This window comes from Cygnus olor, chromosome 16 (assembly GCF_009769625.2).
Source record: "Cygnus olor isolate bCygOlo1 chromosome 16, bCygOlo1.pri.v2, whole genome shotgun sequence".
NCBI classification, from domain to species: Eukaryota; Metazoa; Chordata; class Aves; order Anseriformes; family Anatidae; genus Cygnus; species Cygnus olor.
The window spans coordinates 4,779,641-4,802,808 of NC_049184.1; the positions used below are offsets into that span (position 1 = coordinate 4,779,641).

Below are 23,168 nucleotides of genomic sequence, written 5' to 3' on the forward strand. Positions count from 1 at the left end.
AGCAGAGGAATGGCAGCGTCCACTGCTCCTTCGAGCTCTCCCAGGTGCAGCCAGCTAGCCCTCGGGTCAGTCCAGCAGCAAGCTTGTTTTCTCTTTCCAGTGTCTTCCAAATGTTTTCTGGGCTCTGAACCAGCTCAAAGATTGTACTTGACCCAAAGGTAAGAGTCTCCGTATTAAACAGAACACCTGCAGGTAGTCCTCAGTCTGAGGGGTGTGTGATCAAAATGTGCACGAGGATCTTCACAGCTTCATCTGATCTGCTGTAACAGTGAGGAAGTCTGTATTCAGGCAAGCGTCAAATTAATAATAAAATGGCAATCAATGCAGAGGAGCATTCCAGAGCTGGAGGCAGCACAGCTCCAGCCCTTGATGGGTCCCTGGAGCTGGTGGAGCTTGGTGGGCACGAGGAGCAGCGGGGCAATGTGCATCCCACTGGGACAGCACCTGCTGCTGCTGCTTCCTGACCCAAAGTGCTACACAGAGAAAATACTGATACTGGGAGGAGATCTGGAGGGGTGGATGCCTGAATGTTGTTTTTTTCTGGGTCCCAACACACCACGATGCTTCTCAGCGGGGCTGAAGGAATTGAGCACCTGAGGTCCCACCTTGTGTGCTGCAGGACATAGGAGGGGGGTAACTGGGACTGCTGCACAGCACCAGCTGGGGGGCACAGCTGAGCTCTGGTCAGTCTCAGTCCCGTCAAAGGGATCTGCTGGTGTGCGGGAGGACTCCCATGGCATGGGGACTGCCTCATCCTGCTCGTCTCCCGAATTGCCCACCGTGACGCAGCGTGACACGGAGCCAGGGCTTCCTCTGCTCACGACTGGTGCTGAGCTCTGATAGCAGCTGTGATGAGCAAGGTTTTCTGCTGCGTCCTGTCAGGGCGTTGGTTTTGGCTCCTGTTTGTGAACACAGAGGTTTGTTTGCTTCTGGGATGGACCTCTGGGGAGTGGCTTTGGAAAATTGTTTTTATTTGGGCAAATGTAGCATGGTGAGCTGCAGAAGTATGAAAAAAATCTGGCCCAGTGCTCTTGGGATTTCCTTTCCCAACTGATTGATTATTTCTACTGCTCCTATGCCTGTGTTTGGGTCTGCAGTCACTGCGGGGTGATTAAGTGGGGAGCCACTTATTTCCAGCAGGAAAACATTTTCCACTTCGGGTTTGGATGGAGGCCTGTGCAAACAGGAAGGCACCTCCGTGGCCACAGAACAAGCCCTTTTGCTCCCTGACAGCATGGGGCTGCCCTGGGTGCTTGCAGGGTGGGCTCAGCTCCAGCCCTGCGCTGGCCTGACCAGCAGCAGAGAACTTCAGGGTTACGCATCCCGAGTGCGGCCATCCAGCTGCTTATGCTCAGGTTCCCGTCTTTGCTCCAGCATCTATGTGCTCAGGCAGTTTGGCAGGACAGCGGACATGAATTTTTATCCAGAAATGGATATTTTATTTTATTTTTTTACCCAGGCTGCTCACCTGTGAGCATGATGCAGTTGTCAAGCCCCAGCTGCTCTAACAAGGTGGTGGAACCTCATGGGGAGCGAACCTGCGAGAAGGGGCTGGCACCTGCACGTGGAGGGAGGGGTGGTTGTGTTTGCTTTTCTGCTTCTGCTGCGGGATCTGTGTAGCAGAGTCCTGTGGCATCGCCCTTCTTGAAGCCTGAGCAGCCCTGGTTGGGTGCAGCCAGCAGGTACCAGGCAGGGGAGCGTGCCTACCATGGGTACCTGGGTAGAAGAGCATGCCTACCATGGGTGCCCAGGCAGGAGAGCATGTAAAGCAGGTACCCAGGATGGGAGCACGCACCAGGGGTGCCCAGGCAGGGAGTGTGCGATGCAGGTACCCATGAGAGGAGCAGCGTGGGCCCTCAGGAGGGGAGTGTGTGTACCGCCAGCCCTACGGGGCTCTGCTGCTCTGGGGAGCGTTGGGTCTTTCCCTGGCAGGTGAGGCACCAGGCCGGGCTGGTGGAACTGAGATGGGAACTGAAAGTCAGAAAGGATCTGGAATGATGGCTTGAAAGGTGGCAAAGCTGACTCCGAGCGCTGCGTTTAGCCCATGTGCCCACCACCTGTATCACGGCTCTGCCAACAGACCTTGTGGGTCTTGTTCGTCGGTGACGCTGCTGTCATGACCAGCAGGCTCTGAGCAAGCCTGGATTAGATTTATCTCAGACTAGGAAATTTATCAGCAGTCATCAAAAGTGTCTGCGCTGAAGCTGTATGCTCAGGTCTATGCATTTGTGTACACTGTAAAGGACAAAATATGACTTGGCTTTTATTACTTTAATTAAAACATGAGTGAAGTGTATGAGATTCATATTAAATTGTATTTTCCTGGCTGCTGTGTGAAGGGCTAACTGATCTGATTACCATGAAGATTACAAACTATCAAAGTGAAAAAGAGCTTTTTGCAAGTATTTCATATTAAACCTTCAAACATAACACTTTAAGAATAATTATGGTTGTATTACTGGAAAGTGATTCATGAATTCTGAATAAATATAAGACCCTTAAAGGGAAATGTTCCAAGACCACAGTTTTCGTTCCAATCTGATGAAATTTAGTATCATTTTGCAGCTGTAGAATAAAATGGAAAAAAAATATGTACATAGACTGTATTGAGTATATGTCGGACTAAACTAATGAAATTTTTTTCATCAACTCTAAGCACGCACATAGAAAAATGGAATAGCCATTCTCATTTTCTATAATAGAAAGCACCAAAAGAGAAGGCAGAAAGGATCTTACTGTTCACAAGTCTTTATTCTACCCTTGATTGTTAAATAATATATTTTAAGTTCTCATATCTCGACTGCAGAATGTTTGAACTGACATTAATGGGTATATGAGAGAAAGGAGCCAGCTAAAAGAAAAAAAAGTAAGGAAGGGCTAGGATTGGGAATTTTATTAGTATTCCCAGTGGGCTGTAATAAAGATACTTTTCACACAATACAGTGAATGTTTACAGCAGACAATTTAGTTTCCTTCCAACAATTATGAGAGAAATTGAATCTCAGGAAATGTTAGTTTTCTCTAAAATTAGACATAACAATAAAGATACCCCTGCAATTTTATTAAGGAGGGAAGAAAAGAAAAGCCATCAGTCTCTGGAAGACAATTTAGCAAATTTATTTTAAGTATTCCAGCTGACTTCCAAGCCAAACAAGACAGCTATGTGGCCAAGCCCCGTGCCAGGGGCTGCTTTTCTCTCGAGGAGCTTTTTTGCCAGGCTCCAGCAATTCCCAGCACATTTTGGAAATGAGTACCCAAAAGGTGCCTGTTTCCACCGTGGACCCGGCTGGTGTAGGAGCCGCATTACATAAAATCAGGAAGGTGTTTGCTCATCCGAGTGTTGAAAGCTGTGTGTTTCTGCATGAACATTTGCACGCCTTCTTGCAGGCGCACTTAACTTGGATGCTTGGGCACATGCAGTGTTCCATCCACGCCGTACACAAGTGCTCTGCGTGCAGTCACATGTGGGTTTGTACTCGTGAAGGACTAGCTAGAAAAACCCCACAAGCTCAGACTTCTAAGTTTTTCCCAAGAGAATTGGTCATGAAATGTCAAGAGGGTGAACTGCAGGGAGCCAATGGAAATTATTGGGTACTCGAATGCAACTTCAGGAATGAATTCATCGCGCTTGCACAGGGATGCTGGGATCAAACAGGGAGAGCTGCTCTGGAAAACGCAGAAAACTCTGCAGCTCTTTGAGCAGCTCGTGCTAGGGCATTTAATTGTTGAAACCCTGAGTGCTGCCATTTGAAGACGCAGTGCGAGTCCTCTGCTTTTCCTGGTTTCCAGACTTCTGTATCAGGGATGTTTGTTGTTTCCGTGCAATTCTTGGTTGCCAGCTTCTGTCTCATGGATTCCAGTCTGGAAAGGGATTTCTGTTGTTTGATAGCAAGAATAGGAATGGGAGGAGAAACAGTGAAAGCTTGCAGCGTAGCTTCTTTAGCAATCTCCCTTGAGAAGATCTGTCCCATTTTGGTCGCATTTGAGCAGGACCTAGGATGATGCTTTTTGGTAACACCCAGCAGGACTCTGGGGTACCCAGTTTGGTGCCACTATGACCAATAGAAGCACTCATCTCTGAGTTTGTGGAAATACTTGGGTCTTGCCAGGACTTGGGTTTGAAAGATGGCAGTGGAAGCCCTGGAGTATGCTGGGTGAATCTGAATTTTTACCTTGGGGTCGGTGTTCTGGCTTTGTTACCTGCAGCCCTGTTGTGTTCAGAGCCTCCTGCAGGTTAGCAGGACCAGGTTTCTGGTTTTGGACCTTCCACCTCTGTCCATCTCCCTTGGGACAGTTCAGGTTCCACCTGGCATGCTGTAAACAAGTAAAAATAATAGAAGAACCTCTCCAGCTGCTTAACGAATGAAGTGTTTCAGTTATTTTGCCCTCCAGATAGCTGGGGTTGGTTGTCTGTGGATGCAGCTGCTAATGAAGCTCCTCCCGTCTCGTGCCTTGTGTGTTGGGTTGGGTTTTTCATGGTGTTGGGATGACAACGACCATGCTGGTGTTGATGTGTCCTCTTGCACCTTCACTTCCTCTGCAATGTTCACCCCTGTGTCAACGAGTGCTCTGCATTGTCTCCAGAGCTGCCAGTGCCCACAACCCTCCTTTCTCACCATGAGCATGGGGGCTAACCCCAGCTGCAGACTCCTGGCTCTGACTGGCACGTTGGTGGCCCAGCTGTCCTTCTAAGTAGATGATTGTCATCATTTCAGGAAAACAGAGGTATTTTGGTTGTTAATTTGATTATTTTCATTTTTCTCTTCCTCCTGAAAGGATGATACCTGCCCTAGCTACTCATTTTGTCCAGGTCACTTAATGCTTTAGATGGTGTTTGATGAGCATCTGTGATTTAAGACTCACAGCAATGTGTGTGTTCCTGGCTTTTTTTAGATACCACACATAAGCCTGTTTTTATTAAAAAAAAAAAAAAAAAAAAAGAAAAAAAAAGAGAGAGAATTGTTAAAGATAAAATCTGCTTGTTTCCCAAAATTCACATATTGGAGGCTTAAGGCTGAGATTTTCACACCTACACTGGGGATTTGGATACTTGGCCATGCACCATGTTACAGTTCACACAATTTTGTCATGAGTCTCTTGGTGCTTCATGCTTTCCCTAACAGCCCGGCACCTTTGTGCTCTTGTGACATGACAGCTTCTGCTTTAGATAAGTGCGTAAATGAATAAATTCTGGCACTTGTGGTTGTGGAGAAAGGCTTGTAACTGTGGCTCTGAGCAGCTCAGTAAACTCAAAAGAAGTAGAGAGAGATCCTAGGTGATGTTCTTGACATCTCATGGACAAGGAGGGCTCATCCTAGGTATTTAGGGTCTGCAAAGAGCGAACCATCCCAATCCCATAGGAAATCTTTAGTTTCTCCTTTGCCCTACCAACCTGGGTCATATTTAGCTACAAACCAACATTGCCTGGCCTGGCTTTGGTGGAGGCAGCACCCACCTGAACCTAGTCCTTGAGCTTGAAATCAGGGCAATGCTCTCTCCGTCTTGTCTCGGGATTGACTTGCAAAACCGACTCAGAGGTGCCTGGCTTTGGCGCTTCACCTTCACAGGGCCAAATTCTGGGGCTGAGGGTCTTCAGGATATCGTGGGAGGCTGATTTGTTGCTCTGGGGCTCTCCGTTAATTTCCTTTTCCCATTTCGACAACTTCCTGGCAGTCTTAAATGTTTTCTATGGGATGGGCTGATAAAGGATTTCAAGTTCCTTTTGGGCATGGGAGGAGAGAGGGGAGGGGGAGAAAGTGGCATTTCACAAAGCATTGATATGTTTTTAATTTTAATAAAAATAAAAGAACAAGGTAAGCAGCACCTTAGCTGCTAAGGTGACAGGCGCTTAAGGAACGCTGAATAAATACATAAAACATATTTGCTGAAGGCATTTGTCATTGGAAGTTTAAACATTAAACATGCCTGCTTCGCCTGATACTGTAATAAAGCGAGGATGTTCGAAAAGCCATTAGTGGTGCTCTGACTACAGCTTTACATCGTCACTGGATGTACCATGGAAGCCGCATCATATCAGCGATGCCTCAGCAAGTTTTGCACCCAGAAGGAAAAGTAGGTGAATTCTGGGAGGGATTTCAATGTAGCCTTGATCTTCTTTTTGTAGTCCATAGTTTCATACTGACTGTTTTGGTATTGTTTCCTCACGAAGTGCTGGGGCACATCTGTGTGAGGCAGCATCTCTGCCATTGTCCCGGTCAGCCCAGGCTGAACAAGAGCTGCCTCCGGGCCTGGTGGCACAAATAAGCAGGTTTGTGTCTTTACTTTTTTAAATTACAGGCTAAGGAGGAACACAGATACTCAATCCATTAAGAAATAACTAGGTGGGTGATTCACTACCATTTGTGTAAATGGCGCTAACTCTGGTCTGCCTGCACAATTTATTAATACTTCACGGGAGGAAAAAAAAAATTATTTTAATCTCATAATGGATGATGAGCTGTGAAATTGCTTCTGCAGCAGCTGGGCACCCTGGGGGAGGTGCTAGCTCGCACCACATTTGCAAGTTCTCCCCACATCCATGCCTTCCTCGTGCTAATCACACACGTCAAGTCCGGGCGATGGGGAGGGGGCTGCCTCTGCTGCTCTTGGACTTATTACCTTTTTTCTTCATACACACATACAATTACTTCTCAATTTGCTTTGGGGTCCCAAGTGTGAATTTGGAAGTGCGTGGGCTCAAAGTCCAAGCACATTCGTGGTGAGTGATGCTTTGGACTTCAAAGGTCCCAGCCCTGGCTCACATTAAGTAACCAGAAATTTAGCAAACACACTGGGGCTGCCCCCAGTCTGTGACTTCATCTGGCTGTTACCCTCGCTTCTCAGGCAAGAGTACCAAGAGCAGGTACTGTTGAGCAGCTTTGCTCTGCCTTCATAGGCTTGGACTGGGATCGTGAGTGGTGCCGGTGCTCTGAATGCTGTGGAGTTTAGTCTGAGTACTGAGATGGCACTTACCATAGAGGCAGGTGGGCGGGTGGCACAGGGCTTTGTTTGCAAATTTGTCTTTGCTGATAAAAAAAAGAAAGCATAGAACACAGAGTGGTTTGGGTTGGAAGGGACCTTAAAGCCCACTCAGGCCCAACCCCTGCCACGGGGTGCATGCCACCTCTGCTGCCCATGTGCATGGCTAGGGCCTCTCTTTTGAGATAAAACTGAAAAGCTTAACTACAAAGCACCCATATGAAGTGTGGCACAAAGGCTTTCTACCCTTAACCACACGTTTTCAGTTTTAAACACAAGGGAAACACGAAGATGAAAACTGAAAGGGGACGAGTATGGTGCTGAATATAGTTTTCTTCCTGCTCTGGGTCTTTCTTGCTCAAACGAAGCCAGGTTGAATTAATTTCTTAGAGTGCTTTTCGCTAATTCTTCCCTGCATGCACTCCATTACTGTTTTCAGGCTGCCTTATCTCTTGACCTGCTTACAGTACATTATACATCATTATGTAATGCACCCTTGGCTCAACGCAAAATACCAAATTCATCCAGTCCAACAATGAATTTCTGTGAAGTGCGCTGATCTTATTATGCAAGTTCAGTATGCCATGGGACAAAAAAGGCAATTATGTAAAATCCGTACTCCTCAAATAATTCCCAGAAATGCATGATATTCTTGAGTAGACTATTATCATATTCCTTGTATTGACTTCCAGCCAAGAGACCAGGAAAGCAAGGAGAAGAGTTTATATTTGGCTGGCCCAGTCAGTCTAATTTTAGATCCCCATGGCTCCTCTCTCACTGGGCTCACAGTCCCTCCAGAATATATTTTAAAATCAAGCAAAATCATTATATACAATTGTAAGGAGGCTGATTGTAAAACAGATGACAGAGGATATGCTTTGCTGACACGGAACAGAGCTTGCACATCTCCTAGCTTCCCCTGGAGCACTGCCACGTTTGCTTTGAAAGACTAGGTAAGAATAGCTACAAAAACATGCTGAAATGAGACAGTTCTCTCCTATCAACAACGAGGGCAGATATTGAAGCTAAATATTGCTACAGGTCATCCAGGAGCAACTGTGCATCAGATATGCCTCATAGTCCTGGTCCTGCTTTATGAAGATAGAATAAAGGGTTTTCAGGAGCTCCAGTTATTGCCAGTGTTTGCATAAGCCAATGTTGAAGGCTCGTGACAATGCTGTCAGCAGACTTTGAGCCTTACTACCCCCTGTATTTGGTTGGATGGTGAAGGTCTTAGCTGTAGGAACGTGGTGTTGCCTCCGGTGCTGGACATGGGGATCAGATGTGGCACCTCCACGTGGGTCCCATCGTGGCTCAGGACAGCATGGGGCAATGCCTAGCCACGCTCTGACTCAGAAATCTGGCATCTCAGAGAAGTAACAGCAGCAAATCCGCAAAGCAGTAGTTTGGGGCATATTCTGTAAGGAGCACGGGGAGCTACCTGCTGCTGGATGTTGTTTTCAAGAACCTAATGGTAATGTAAGGAGGTGGAAGGATGGTAAAAACAGATGAGAGAGGTGAAATGGAGAGGTATGAGCTGTTCTGGTCTCTGAGGAGCTTCAGGGAGTGTTCTCCAGGGATTTGTATATCTCCTCCGAAATGCTGGCTAATTTTTAGGTCAGTGTGCTTGCCCAGAAGAACCACTGATCTGACTGAGTTTTTGGGAGAACAGTATGTGGTTGTGGGTTCCCACCCCTCCCTGCAAGCAGTTCCTGGGCTTTTCTGCCCAGGGTGCAGAAAAGTCGGGGAACGAAAGGAGGAAGGGTTGAGAGCTGTGGTGGATTGCATTTTTCTTCCTCTTTATTCCTGGGGGTAACTACTTCCAAAACTCATTTCTGCCTGTGTCACTGGGGACTGAGGTTTCTTCCTTCCTTCAGAAGGATAACGCAGCATTACCAATCCTTTATATACTGCTGCATGCTGCACTGCTGCTCCCGTGCATGTCTGTCTGCCTTTATGGTATCTGTAACCTTTTCTTGAACCAGAGATTTTCCTGAACCAGAGCCCTTTGGGATCAGTGTGGGTTTTCCTGGATACATTTTTAATAAACACAATAATTTGACTGCACGCCCATTACCTACCCCTGTTTGTTCTATGGGATAGTCATTTCCATGCCTGCAAAAAACAGTAATTCATGGGGCAATCAGAGGAAGAATGACAACCAGGACAAAATTGGTATGTGCTGTGATAAGCTAGTCCATCTTCAGCATCATGCACTGTAGCTTTATGTATTGCCCATAAATAATGGCCTCGAAAAGATATTAAATCTTTAGGAAAAATCAAGTCTAATTGTAACTATATTTTTGTTTTTCATTTTGGTTTATATACAGTATATGACTTTTGCAGAGACATTTTTATTCCGTGAAAATGACAGGGCAACAAGAAGCCATAATTGCACTGATTTTTAGAAGTGCCTGCATTACTACAGATCTGATGTACTGCAAGACATGAATCAGAAAAATTCTATTAAAAAATCTCTTGAATGGCTGACACAGGAGTATTATCCACGATGATTAATTTGACTTGGTCATTATGAACACAGACAAGTCTGACAAAATTGCATTTCATTCCCCACTGAATTCATAAAATCACTATACACATAATAAGAAGTTATAGTTGTGTGCTATCCACTATTCTTGACAGGATTCCAGTTCTGGATAAGATACTGATTAAAAAAAAAAAAAGGATGGGGGGAGTTGGGAGCCTTTTTAAAACCTACAATAGTGCTGATTTCTTTTGCTATAAATTGTTCGTAGAACTCCATTATTTTTAGCTTTTTGTGGTGAGGTGGTGATGCAGGTCAACCACAGCTTGGACAATGTAAAAACTGAATATAAGATCAAAGGTTATTGGGGCCAAAGTGTGAATGTTTAGGACCCTGGTCTCTCCCTTCTGTGCACATGTGGTTTTATGAAACTTGTGTAAAAGGCTTTTTGTGCAGTGCCGAACTTGGCTGAAACCATCCAGGAGGCTCAGCTGTGAAGGCTCTGTAATTCCTTGGGATTTGTGTCTCTGGGAGAGGGGACAAAGCCCATGTAAAGTGAAGAGGTAAATGTCCAGCTCCATCCCAAGGTAGTGCTGCCCGGTGGCACTGAGGTGGAGCCTGGCTCTCTGCCTTCATTTGCTTTAGCATGCAGAACCTGCATTGAAGCAATGAAAGGAGGAAACTTGGGGAACATTGAGGTGTTTGATCAGTTGTTCTTTGGGTGATCCAAGCATTTGTCTGGGCTTTCAGTCCCACACTGCAAGTGAGGAAAAGGAGCACAGAGAGAGGTACCAGCAGGCTGGCAGGACCCAGCTTGCTGTTGCTGCCTCCTGCCCTGCTGGGCTCACAGCCTCGCGGCGTGCCTGAAGGTTGCTGGAGGCTGTGCAGACACAGCCGGTGCACATTTATGTTCGTTTATGTTCATTTATGTCCTTACATTAAGGTTTCGTTTGTCCCTTTTCAACTGCATTCCCTCAGTCAAAAACCTGAGCACATGAAAATGGATGTAAAGGGGGCTGGGAATGCTTCAAAGACAATTTGTAGTTAATAAATACTTCCTTACAGTATTTATCCAACTCTACCCAAGTAATTCATTGGCCCCGCTATTCACAGACAGGATCTCCATGTGCAAAGATGAGGCAAATCAATTTCCATTCCTAAGCCCCAGAGCCACTGACGTGGAAAATCAGCACTGCTTCGTGCCTTGGCACGGGGCTCTGGAAGGCACGGGTGGGAACGCAGCCCCGGGATGTCCCCGCTCGGGGAGCAGCGAGCTGTTTGCCCTGCCAGCCCCATCGTTCCTCTGGGGTTTGCAGCATCTGGGTGATTTCCATCTCCTCCTGCCACCCGAGCCAATGGTGCTGACCCTCTGGCTTTGGTGCTTCGCGCTGAGTAGAGAAACTCCACAAGTGCAGTTCATGTGTAGGAGAAATGCATCAAAATTCCCTTCTTGCAAATGTTGTGACAGTGCTGAGCAGCATGTGTGTGGTAGGAGAGCTGTTTGGAGACTTGCAAGGAAGTAGGGGGGTGCTTGATGTCATTGAGCATTGGTTTTCTTTTTTTTATTATTATTATGTTTGGACTCTTTTTTCCTCTTTATATGGCTCAGGATCTTCTCTTAACTTGGTGTGTCAAGCTTGTGTGGGATGAGCACTGGCACAGAGTGAATCCTTTTTGTACATTTGTAAGAGAAATTGGGAAAGTCTGTATGAAAAGCCCATGAGTTTATCTGGCTGGTCCCATGCACCATCCAGCCTTGGCACACAAACACCCCAAACAGCCCCACGTTGTGCCGCTGTCCCTACACCACCCAGCCTCCGTGTCCTCCGTGCTCTTCACGTGCACCATGAGCACAAGCTGTGGTGGCATGCCCTTGGTCACCCTGTTCAGCGCTACAAATAGCCATGTTTTCCTTGCTTTGCAGACTTCCCAGTCTGGTTTTGGTTTGCTTAGACCAAATCTGTCCTACCTAATGTCTGAAATGCCCAGAGGGTCACGGTCCTAAGGCGGAAAGCTCTTGTGTTAGCTACGGGAAAAGCTTAGTTAGCAGGTGAGGGATGGTGCATAGTCCGTGCTGTTTTGTGCCATCTGGATGATTAGGGTGGGATGGATCACACCAGTCGATGTATTTCCTTGTACCTTACTGGGAATAAATTTTCTTTCTTAGGCTTGTATTTACTGTTGAGTGTTATTTGACAGGGCAAATATTTACCTGTGATAATGCTGCAAATCTCTATCGCTTCCACTGCGAATAATATTTCTCTGAATCAATGCTTGGCTGTGACTTCTGGATCCTCATGGATAATCACACAGAACATGACTCAGTGGAGAATTGGGGTCACTGGATGTTTGCCATGCTTCTGCGGAGAGCAGTTTCCAGGTCCTTGGTCAAGTCATGCCCTCCATGATTAATAGCAACGTGAAGTGGAGAAGTGGTGCTGGCTAGCTGTAGAGGGTTTTGTAAAGGCGGACAGTGCTTCCCCCTTCTTCCAAGAGGGGAAAGGCAGGAGAAAGCTAAAGGCTTAATTTGTGGATGCTCGATGCTTGTTGCTCCCTCCTGAGCTACCTGCACGGTGGGTTCTCGTGCAGTTTCCAGCCTGCTCGTTGCTGGATACTTACAGCCCAGGGTGAGAGCTACTTGCTTCTCCCCTTGACCCACAGCAATTTTCAGGTGCAGCTTAAAGGCGTGTGGAGATGATGTCCCCAACTTGATGCACCGATAATTCAGGTGCTTATCTAGGCATACGGAAGAAGATCCAGTTTTAGTGTTAAAATTCAGGTTTCCCGTGCGTGGGACACAGGAGGCAAGAGAGGAACCAGCTCATTCCCCTCTAAAGCTCTCAGTTCTCCCTGTACTGTGTTCAGCTCCGTTTCCATACAGGGCACCCCTTAACTGCACCCATAAACGTGCACCGCAGAACTGCCTGCGCCATGGTTGCTCCCTTGTGACCTTCTCCTGCCACAGGAGCTGGTAGGAACCGGGGCCTTCCTCACCCATTGCTGTCCCCATGATGAAGGGGCAGAGGGAGGGAACCGTGGCACAGAAAGGGTGGTAGAGAAGCTGCATGGAGTAAGGGACACGTCTCTCCATGTCCCCACACCCCTCCATCCTCTGCCTGCGAATCTGTTGGTGGATGGAGGTGGTCTTTGTCACTGGGACCTCTGTTCAAGCTCAGATTTCAGGAACTGTTTTTAAACACGGCTCTGATGCCGTGAGAGATGGGCTGTATCTGCTACAATGCCATCCTGCAGCACTGCGGGGTGAGCCGGTCCATGCCCTGCAGCACAGCGCCCATAGCCTGGGCACAGAGACATGTGGGGACCTGCCGGCGAGGAGGGAGTCAGGAAAGTGGCATCTCAGAGACGGGTAGCATCTCTGAGAGATGCTTGGTCAGATGCTTGGTCAGAGATGGGTGGCATCTCTGAGAGGGCTTGGTCCTGTTTCTCCATCCTTCGCTTTGAGGGGTCCGACCTTCAAAGCAGCGTCCGGCTGCCCTGCAGTGCGAGCCAAGGCTTGGCAAGTAGAGGCTTGTTGTTTCAGCTGATTTCAGTGTTTTAATTTGAAGGGGAATAATGTGTAATCACAACAACTGTCATCTGCTTGTCAGCAGAAAAGCCTAGATCTCCCGTGTCTGCTGTGTGCACCGCGACGGGCAGCCTTTTAGCAGGGCGAGCTTCCTCGCGCTTGCCTTTGGAGTCCTGGTGGGATGAATGGGCTCCGACCAGCTCATTAATCTAATTTGTAATGTATCCTTATAACGTATAATTGGCTGTTTAATTTAATTCAAATTAACATAAGAATAGAAAACAGAATCTGCAGCGGAGCCCACGTGGTGGTGGGAAGGGGCGTTGGGTGTCGCTGGCAGGAGACTCGAGACGACGGCTTCTGTGCACGCGCCGCGAGACCACCCTTGGTGGGCACGGATACATCCCCTCAGCTGTGCCTGTAGTCACCAGGTGCCACAATAAACCATCCCCCTGTCCCACCCTTCCGAGTATCTGTCTGCCTCTTCTCCCTTCCCTATCTTCCTAGTGATCTCTTTAAAACACATATAGCGTAAAGGCAGCCTGTTTTGGAAAATCACTTTTAGTGGTGCGGTGCAAAAGCTGGCAGGCGCCGAGGCTGATTATGTTGATTGGATATTGTCTAATCTGATTTTGATTGTGTACAGCTTTGATTGTAATTTTGATATGTCTGCACAATACTGTAGCTCTTCGGAAAACTTTGTGAGTTAAACAGAGCTTTTTTTTTCTTTTTTTTTTTTTTTCCCAGGCTGAGAAGAGCAGGGGCAGGAACGTGCAGGGGGAGCGGGGCTTTCACGCTCCTCGCAAAACCGCCTCAAAGCCCTTTCGTGAGCTGCTCTGCAGCAACACGAGCAACTTGTAGTTTTGAAGAGAGCTTTAGGAAACTTTGAGTGGGTTTTACATAATTTAGTTAAGTACAGCAAAGCCACTTGCTTATATACCTGATACCAAAATAAACCAGTTGGAGGAACAAGTTTGCTGTGCAATGATTTATTTAAATCCCTTTCCATAAAGTACCGAGTGAAATCCTCTTAAATAACTGGGGAAGAATTGATATACCTCGAAGAGTGTAGCCCAAGCGAAAACTTTACTAGACGTATTAAATGGGATATGTCTGTCTGCTTTTGTGTGCAGCCTCTCATCCCCCTTACCTTTCCAGCACAATGCCACTGCTAGACAGAAGCTGGCTGGAAAAACAGCTGGGCTTGAATTTCCCCCGAACAATAACTGTTGGTACAGAGCTAGCTTAGCCCTGGCTCCGTCTTATATTTCTTGTGTACTCATATTTCCCCAAAGCTAGTAGGAATTTCATGTGAACGTGAGCAGTCATCTGGTATGTGCAGCATATGTGCTCTTCTCTGTTTTTATGATGGGACGAGGGGAGACGAGGTGTGTTTCACCTCAGCTGCCTCTCCTACTGACTTCTGAATTCTGGTTAAATATGTGTTTTATTTTATTTTATTAAGGGTTTTCTCCCTGCAGCCTGGGGTGATGAAGAGCACGAACCTGAGTGTGAGCTCTGGGGCAATGGATTAATAAAGCCTGCAATGTTCAACTGGTTTTGCACACGTCTGGGGTTTTGCTCTTAAATCGAGTATTAAGTCAAAATCCAACCATGAAACTAGGTGATCTGAGAAATTTAGCTTAAAATCCATGTGTGTAATAATATGGCTAATCAGAATTTCATATGCTATAATAATATGTGAAACAGTAGATGTTTAGAATAAGCCTCCTCTGCCAGACACTCATTATATTCTGCTTTGATAATTAATAATTTTGGATAGACTCACACTTAAGTTATGAAGCAAATATGTTTTTGTCTGATGTGAAAACTCTTGCAGAGGTGCAATAATATCTTCTTTTCATTGGGATGCTTAAATGTATACAGACCTCCAGAAAACATGGGAAGCAAAAGGACGAACATCTCTGCACCTTCATGGTGAGCTTGAGGGAGCACCGGTAGGGAGCAGAGGGCGTGCTTATCTAAACCAGATCTGGATCAGGCCGTAAGGAAGGACAAACCTCCATGTGGGGCACCACCAGGCAATCCTTCTTTAGAGGAGTTTAGAAGTTGTGCTAATGGGTTGCAGCAGGGGTGAGGGGGGCAGTGAGGGATGTTGCAGAAGAATTGGAGGCTTGCAAGAACCTGTGGTGTCCCACAGCAGATAGTGCAGTTCTCACTGCCTGGCTCCTGCGTGGTTACGACCTGCTGATGTCCAGGGCTGGAGCTGTCTCTTTTATTACACCAAAAATGTTTTCACTACAATGTGCTTTTGTGTTTCTTGCACAAATAATCATTTTTATTTGCTGGAGCGACAAGGCAGTGACACGTTGCAAAATGTCTTTTTTGTGTTTTAGACATACAATGGTCAGAATGAGAATAATGAGGACTACGAAATCCCACCCATAACGCCTCCCAATCTCCCCGACCCTTCGCTCCTGCACTTGGTGGACCACGAAACTGGATATCACTCCCTGTGCCACAGCCTGCCTCCGAACAGCCTGATACCCGCCTACCCCTACCAGAACATGGACCTGCCAGCCATCATGGTCTCCAACATGTTGAGTCAGGACGGGCATCTTCTCTCCAGCCAGCTACCCACGGTCAGTGACTTTCCCCTCTTTTTACCTTTTGTTAAAGCCACTCTGTGCATCATGCTGTGAGCTGATTGAATGGAGAAGGACATCAATGAGGGGGTGTTTGCACTAGGGGCTGGGAAGAGCCCGTGATGCAGCCTTGCCTTGCTGCACTACCACCCACTGCTGTTGATGACCATGTTCATGGTGCCAATTTTGTTTCCAACTTGATGTTTTCCTAAGCCCTGATAATTGCCCAAGAGCAGGTGGGAGGGTTGTTTTCCTCTGGGTTCGTAACGTCCTCACTGAACCGAGCCCCACATGGCCAGCAGGAGCCCCCTGCTTGTCACCCCTGCCCCACGAAGGGAGAGCTTCCCTATTGATTTCAAGGAGACCAAGATCCCTCCTTGCACTTGCGAGCTCAAGTTGCCTTTTGGCTCACACCATGGTAAGGTGATACCTTGCAAAGTTTCAAATGATGCTTCCATAGGAATAAATAAAAAGGGAATAGTGAAGTAAAGGCAGCTCTGGGAAGAAACTTTGGAGCTAATTAGACCTTAGGACTTTTCTGTAGAGGCAGCACTGAGGAAAGGTTGTGACTTGGTTTTGACACTGGTATTGAATTAATGCTGGAGCTGTTTAATAATATTTTCCTCTTTAGCACATTTAGCCCTATGGTTAGTTTTCTGTGTTGTTTCTCTAGATCATTGATTTTCATGGGTGCTGTTGAAAGGCATCGATATCAAACAGAGTTAATTTTACTTATTAGCATTGCCTGCAAGCCTGCAACTGTGCTAGCTAGAGAGCATTTGGTGTCGATTGCTTGAATAGATAATGGTCTGAAAGGTAGTGATATTTAAATATTTAAGTGGGATATTATCTCTTAGTCTAGGAAAATCCCAAGGCTTTCTAAAGTCTTGGTGCGTCTCCAAGTTGCGTGGTTAGTGTGTTTAAGAAAAATATCATCTTCTGCCCATCAATATTGAACATGGGCATATATCTATGAAATTAAATATTACTTAGGTCTCTGTGTTAGCTTTTAGGTTCTTAGGTGATTAAAACATTCATTTCTGAGACAAAAAGAGTCAATTTCAGATGAAATATTTTTCCCTAGTTTAATTTAAAGCACAGCCCCTTTTCCTGACCCCTATTTTCATAACACGATAATTTTATCCTGTGTTGATCGTCTCATTTTTGAGAGGTGATATTGCACTTATAAATCACTTTCTAAAATACCTAAAGAAACAAGAACAGTGGGATTTATTAAGCAGCTTCCGTACGTCTGAAATAATTTATTTTGGAGTAGTCCTTGGGAAATGTTCTCTTTCTTATTTTATGGTACTGTTTTACAAATGCAGCATTGTGACGATAAATCAGGACTGAACCAGAGAAGATAAGAAGGGGACTTAGTGGGCTGTAAACATAGAATAGAGAGATTAAGATTTGTTTGCCCCTTACCACTAAAATAAAAAATCCACTGAACCCTGAATTTTCCAGCCAATAGCAAATTGAAAGTGTTTAGTTTTGAGTGGAAACCTCTGGAGCCATAATATGTCTTCAAAGGTCCCAGCAGCAAAGGAAGTAGATCAGGGAGTGAACTGTGTTGCAGTTTTAGGTCAAAATTAAATCCTGCCTTACCTTTCCAAAAAAGCCTTTTTTCCATGCCATCATATTTGAACTGCAGAAACAGCTTCTAGCCCTTTTCTTCATTACCAGCTCTGGTTTTGGTTGCCCAAAATTGAGCCCCTGTCACTCCAACACAGCCCCAAAACGTAGGATCCATCCCACAGCACATGTGTAGTTCCATAATTCCTATTGGCATTAATGGGGGCATGCACGTGAAGAAAATCTAAAATCCAAGAGACAGAACAGGTTTTTAAACCGATATCATAAATACCTCCTGCCCGCATGCCTGCTGAGCCATAGCCCTCTTGGCGATGGCCTCATGAAGATGCCTCAAGCATCACTGCTGGGCATTGCAGGACATGACCTGCTCCAAACCTGCCCAAAAGTTCACCACGTTCAGGTGGGTGTTTGCAGCAGGAAAACTCCAGGTCAAAACAGGGGCTTGTTTGTTCGCACTTCCAGAAAGAAGAGGATGTTTTGTGACACAGGCAGGGATGAGAAGCCCAGCTGGGAGTGCTGCAGAGGAGGCACATGGAGGTTTTGCCTTTGGTCCAGGACAGATGCTGTGTTGTAGTTTGTACTGCTTTTTGTGCACACACCTATTGGACCTGGAGCACAAGTCCTGTGAGGAGCGGCTGAGGAAGCTGGGGGGTGTTTAGTCTGGAGAAGAGGAGGCTCAGGGGAGACCTCATTGCTCTCTGCAGCCACCTGAAAGGAAGGTGTGGGGAGCTGGGGGTCGGCCTCTTCTCACAGGTAACCAGTGATAGGACTAGAGGGAATGGCCTCAAGTTGCACCAAGGGAGGTTCAGGTGGGAAATGAGGAGACATTTCTTCTCAGAACGAGCAGTCAGGCATTGGGACGGGTTGCCCAGGGAGGTGGTGGAGTCACCGTCGCTGGGGGTGTTCAAGGGAAGGTTGGACATCGTGCTTAGGTACAGGGTTTAGTGGGTGACATTGGTGGTAGGGGGATGATTGGACCAGATGATGTTGGAGGTCTATTCCAACCTTAGTGATTCAATGATTCTGTGATTCTTGCCTTGGATGCCCTGTCTTTTGGTTGGAATACAATAACAATGAGCAATTCAAGGTAAAATGTTTAGAGATGGTAAGACTTGTCCTCTAAAATAGTAGCTAGAGCTTTGGGATTTTTTAAGGCATCCTCATGAAAAATCTCAGGCTGCTGAAAAAACATGAGCAAGGACAGTGGGGATGGAGCACGCTTTGCTCTGCTCTGCCCCATGGACGAGCTCGACCTTTCTATCATGTGGTCCTTGGCCACTGTTTCTGTCACTATATTTCCTTATTACTATTTTCCATCAGTTTTTACAAGTCCAGGAACTTTTCAGACACTGAAGATAGGATGAAGGGACGTGGAGGGGAGAAGGGATGGGTGAAAAAGAGAGATGGCCGAAGATGTGAGGTTAAGACCAATGGAGCAGGGAGGAGGCAGGACTGGATCACTTGGGGGATGCGTGTCATATTTGTGTTGGTCACAATAAACAGTTGGAAAATTCTTAATACAGCAGGTTATTTTCTACTGCCCTCTCCTTTTTTGATATGGGAAAAGAGGAGGAATGGCTGGAGGGAAAGGAAATAGGAGAGAGGTGATTTTCATTGAGTAATGGGAATACTTAGGAAAAAAAAAGAGGGAAAAAGATGTGTTTTCCTTGGAAAGAAAATGGCTTTGCCCACTGTGAGCATCCTCTCAGCTTTATGGTGTGGACAAGCAACTGTTGAGCCCTCAGTGGGGCAGGTTCTGCTGGGGACCTGGGGGGATGTGGGTGAAAGCAGGAAAACGCCATGCAATGTTGGGGATAGCCAGTGAGGCGGGCTGCCTGCTGGGCAAAGGAACTGTTGTGAATAAATGAGATTTCAGAAGGTATTTTGCAGAACATATTTGACAGAAGCAAAGGGCGAACAAGGTCAGAGCCCAGGAATCTCCAGCACAGCGCGAACATATTTCCATAAATATTAGATAGCGGTGTCTCTGCTCATCAGGTGGGACAGTGCCCAGTCCTGGGCGCTGTGCCCTTCTCTGCCATGGCTGGGTGAAATGTGGCTCAGCCATGTGGTTTTGCATGGGGGAAGCATCATTTTGGACATCCCAGTTGGCAGCTGTTAGGAGCGAACATGGGCTTCGTCATGTGTACGAGAGTTTGATTGGAGAGACTGACAGCTATCCGCGCATCTCCACTTCCATGGTGTTTCTCACACTGAGAGATCTCCTTGGCTTTATTTGAGAAGCACTGGTAGCTGTGTATGAGCCACCCAAAATCATCCTCCGGGGCTCTTCAGCTCTGCCAGAGGAGGCCAGCAGCCCGTGCAGGTCATCGCTGAGATGGAGGCAGGCAAACTGTACCCAAAAGTGCCACCGTACTGGTTGCTTGCTGTCCCCTTACTGGGAAGAGAAGGGGAGATGGAGGGGTTGGAAAGCAAAACCCTCCCTTGGCCTCAGTGGAATGACTTTTTTTGCTGTCTGCAAGCTGATGCATCAGCTCAAGAGAGAAAGAAAAAAAAAAGACTCCAGAAACATCCTGGAAGTTTTTTCATTTCAGTTTGAGCAAAACCAGATCATGTGAAAAATATTCAAAATCCCCAGCGGTGAAAAGCATGTTCATGGTGTAAAAAATGTCAAATTTCTGGTTAGCTGTGGAACCTGTTTATGTATGCACTGGACTAGTGTCTTTAATTATTGTTTCCCATGGGTTCCCTCCAGAGAGGAGAGGGTAAAGGGGGAAAGAGTCATAGCAGCAAGGACAAATACAGCCCTCAAATTTCTGAAGAGTTAGTTGGTTGGCTTTGCAAGCCGAATAGCTGTTTTCTAGCACCATGGGGCTTTTCTGTAGAACAGAAAGAAAAAAAATAGATAAGTGAACAAGAAAAATCTCAGCAGTAACACTCCTGCCTGCCTCCCACATGAGAAAAGGAAACGAAAAGCAGCACCTCCTCAGAGCTGCAGCATGTGTGCCCTGGCAGTGGGGATGGCATCCTGGGGACTAGCATCCTCCTGGGTCACCAGCACTTCTTTCCAACCCGATCTGGGTCAGGTGAGGGCAGTGGGAATCCCAGCACTGTGCTCCGGGTACTGCAGGATCCGACCCTCAGCTGCAGGATCGCGGCCAAGCCTCTCAGTGCTGGACGTGGCTGCATGGAGTGTAGCTCTGTAGGCGCTACAACTGTTCTGGTGGGCAATACAGCTTACATGCTGTGGGTAAATACTTCTGATACGTAAATATTTCAATAACCTTAAATCACTGCCTGGGGAAGTAAGTCCCGAGGAATAAGCCATGTTCCGGCGCAGCGTGCATGCAGCAGCGCCAGGCGATGCACGCCGGCCGGCAGCAGCAAGTTACCGGCATCCCCCGAGCTCCAGCCCTGCCTAACTTCGCACTGGCAGTTCTGTGTTGTGTGCTTTAGGTTTTGACTAATTTGGCTTTCTGCTTATTAATGGCTCGCGGTTTAAAAACTAAACTCCCAAACACGAGCCCTTGGTGGAAAATAGTAACAAAGCAACCGTATGTGAAAGGTTCTTTGTATTAAACAGAGCCCTGTTTGCAATTCCCTGCTAGTGTTTTTCTCAGAGGCAATAAATGAAAGAAATATGTCTTTTTAAATTTTATAAAACTCAGAAAAATGGTTTTAAACAGCTTTTCTTCACCTCCTATAATTATTTATTTTCAAACAGTCCTTCAGGGTAATGTTCCGTTTTCTTATTTCACACTCCTTTTTCTCATAAATGAACCATCACTTCAATAAATCATTATGAAAACAGAGACTAACACAAACCCTGAAAGGTTGAAAGATTTATGTAACACATTTATGTTTTCCATTTTCTCATTCTGGTACTCCACTGCTAAAGCTAAGCTAATAAAAGCTGCTATTAATATTTCTTGTTGCCTGGCAACCGCAGAGAGGGAGTAATAGCTTTAGCTAGAAAAATAGATGACCGATAAGGAAAAATTCAATTCTTTTATTATCTCAAGGGAAAATGGGCTTTTACTGGAACATTATGATGTACGAGTGCGAAGTTGAATACAAAGGATATTTTTTCAGTTGTTTTTCTATTTTTAATGAACGTTATTTTACCTTCGCGAACTCGTTTAAGGCGTTCGCCCCACCTACTTGCGAGCTTAATTTAGCAACACCCACGCTTGCTGCTGGCTCGAAGGACCCGGTGGCATTTTCTTTCGAAAGCCCCCTTCCCTCCGTGCCTCACACCCCGAGCCGGGTTGGAGCCTGGCAGAAAAGATGCCCAGCCACAGAGTAAATCGGGTTTGGGTGTGCTTAAAAGCAGGCCTTCTCCGAGGAAGGGGCACAGACCAATAGTTACTTTCTGAAGTTTGAGCAGCCGCAGCTGAGCTCCCGGTGCTCGCAGGGAGCACAAATGCGGCTGCTCCCAGCTGTGCTCAGGTTGCCAGGCATCCCGCGGGGCAGAGGTGCCCCAGCGTCCCCCGGTGCTTGCTCCGGGGGCAGACACATCCCCAGCTCCCCTCAACCACTGGTCCGACCCCCCGGCTCTGGTCAGCCCCCCACAGAACAAGGACACTTAACACGTGAATCCCCTTTGCAATACGCCAAGCTGCTTTTTCTGATGATTCAAAATCCTATTTTTGTCTTGTGCCGTGAAGTCCCCTTCACTTCAGCATACCCCTCCTCTGGCCAGCACTGCGGGCTGGGGAGCAGGCGGGATGGGGCACTGGCACTGCTGCCACCAGCACCTTTGTGCTTGCAGAGAGGTGCCCAGCAGGGTTTCAAGAGGGGGTTGTCCAGAAGGCAGCCTGGGGAGGAGGACACTGTTCCTCTTCATGTCTTTGCCTATCTGCTCCTTGGTGCTTTATAAAATGGGTTTTCTCTGCAGGCAGTCTCATCCCAGCCACTCAGGTCCGCTGAGAAAAGAGGTTTGATTGCAGCCTCCAACTTTTATGGATGGCTGAAGGGTCGGCACATCTCAGCCCTAGGTCCCCTTCAGTATCTCTGTATGAAGAAATCTCTGAGACCTGCCATATGTACTAAGTGCTTGGTGCTTCCTGGGATCATAGGAGACAGAGATAGCAAAGGTCATCCTGATCTTCAGAGCTTCTGCCGGTGCTAGATTCTTGCCCAGGGCATCGTGCCATGCTGGGACAAACTCCACCTGGCATATTCACGAGGGATGAGTTGCGTGGGATGACAGCATCTGTTGGTAGGTGTCACCCTTAGGAGATTTTCCAGGTACTCACCTATATGTTACCTTTGCTCTTACTGCACCGCTATTACTGTTCTTACTGCTGCATGCTGTTATAATAACAACGAAAATTACACAATCCTGCGGCCAGAGCCGCAGGGTATAAAACCTGCAGGAGGAGATGCACCTACCTTGAAGAACTTCCTAGGGAAGTGTTAAAGTGTCCCTGCCTACGGCACCGCATCGCACCGTGCTGGAAGGGGCTGGCACGGTGGAAGCTGGTGTGTGTCTGGCTGCAGAGGTGTCTCTTCTCCCTTTGGTTTTTGTTCTGTAAGCCCACTCTTGCTCATCGCTTGCCAAAACCACAGCAGGTCCGATCCTGATGTGGTGTAACTACTACCTGCAATCCAGCAGGGTCTCTGCACCACGTGGGGGTCAGGCTGAGCCGCACCTTTTAACCACTCTGTAGAAATAAATCCCCCTCGCCTTGCCTCTCCTCTCCCTGAGCTGGGCAGTGCCTTGGTGATGAGCAGTCCTGCTAGGTGAGAGTCGCCCCATCAGCCCTAAAGGCACCGTGTCTGTCACCGGGCACTGTCCCCAGGCACGTGCCAGGTGAGGTGGCCCTCCTGCTTGCCCCACACTGCACGCTCCTGCTGGCGAGCGGTGCAGAACAAGTTGCTTTGCTTTTAGAGAGATTTAAAATTTTACCAATTTTAAACCCAAACTTCTTGGGAACAATCACCGGCGCTGTAAATAAGCAGTTTGTGCAACACCAGTGAGGAGGCTCGTTGTGAACAGCATGTGTGTATTAGT

General features: G+C 47.0%; 1 protein-coding gene across 2 annotated transcripts in view; it reads left to right on the forward strand.

Moving 5' to 3' along the window:
• The window catches only part of TOX2 (TOX high mobility group box family member 2), a 130,193-nt gene that overhangs the window by 61,106 nt on the left and 45,919 nt on the right, over positions 1 to 23,168 (forward strand). For both annotated transcript variants that reach the window (XM_040575780.1, XM_040575781.1), the window contains exon 3: positions 15,347 to 15,592. In XM_040575780.1, the coding sequence (XP_040431714.1) occupies positions 15,347 to 15,592 (246 nt within the window). The remainder of the gene's footprint in view (positions 1 to 15,346; positions 15,593 to 23,168) is intronic.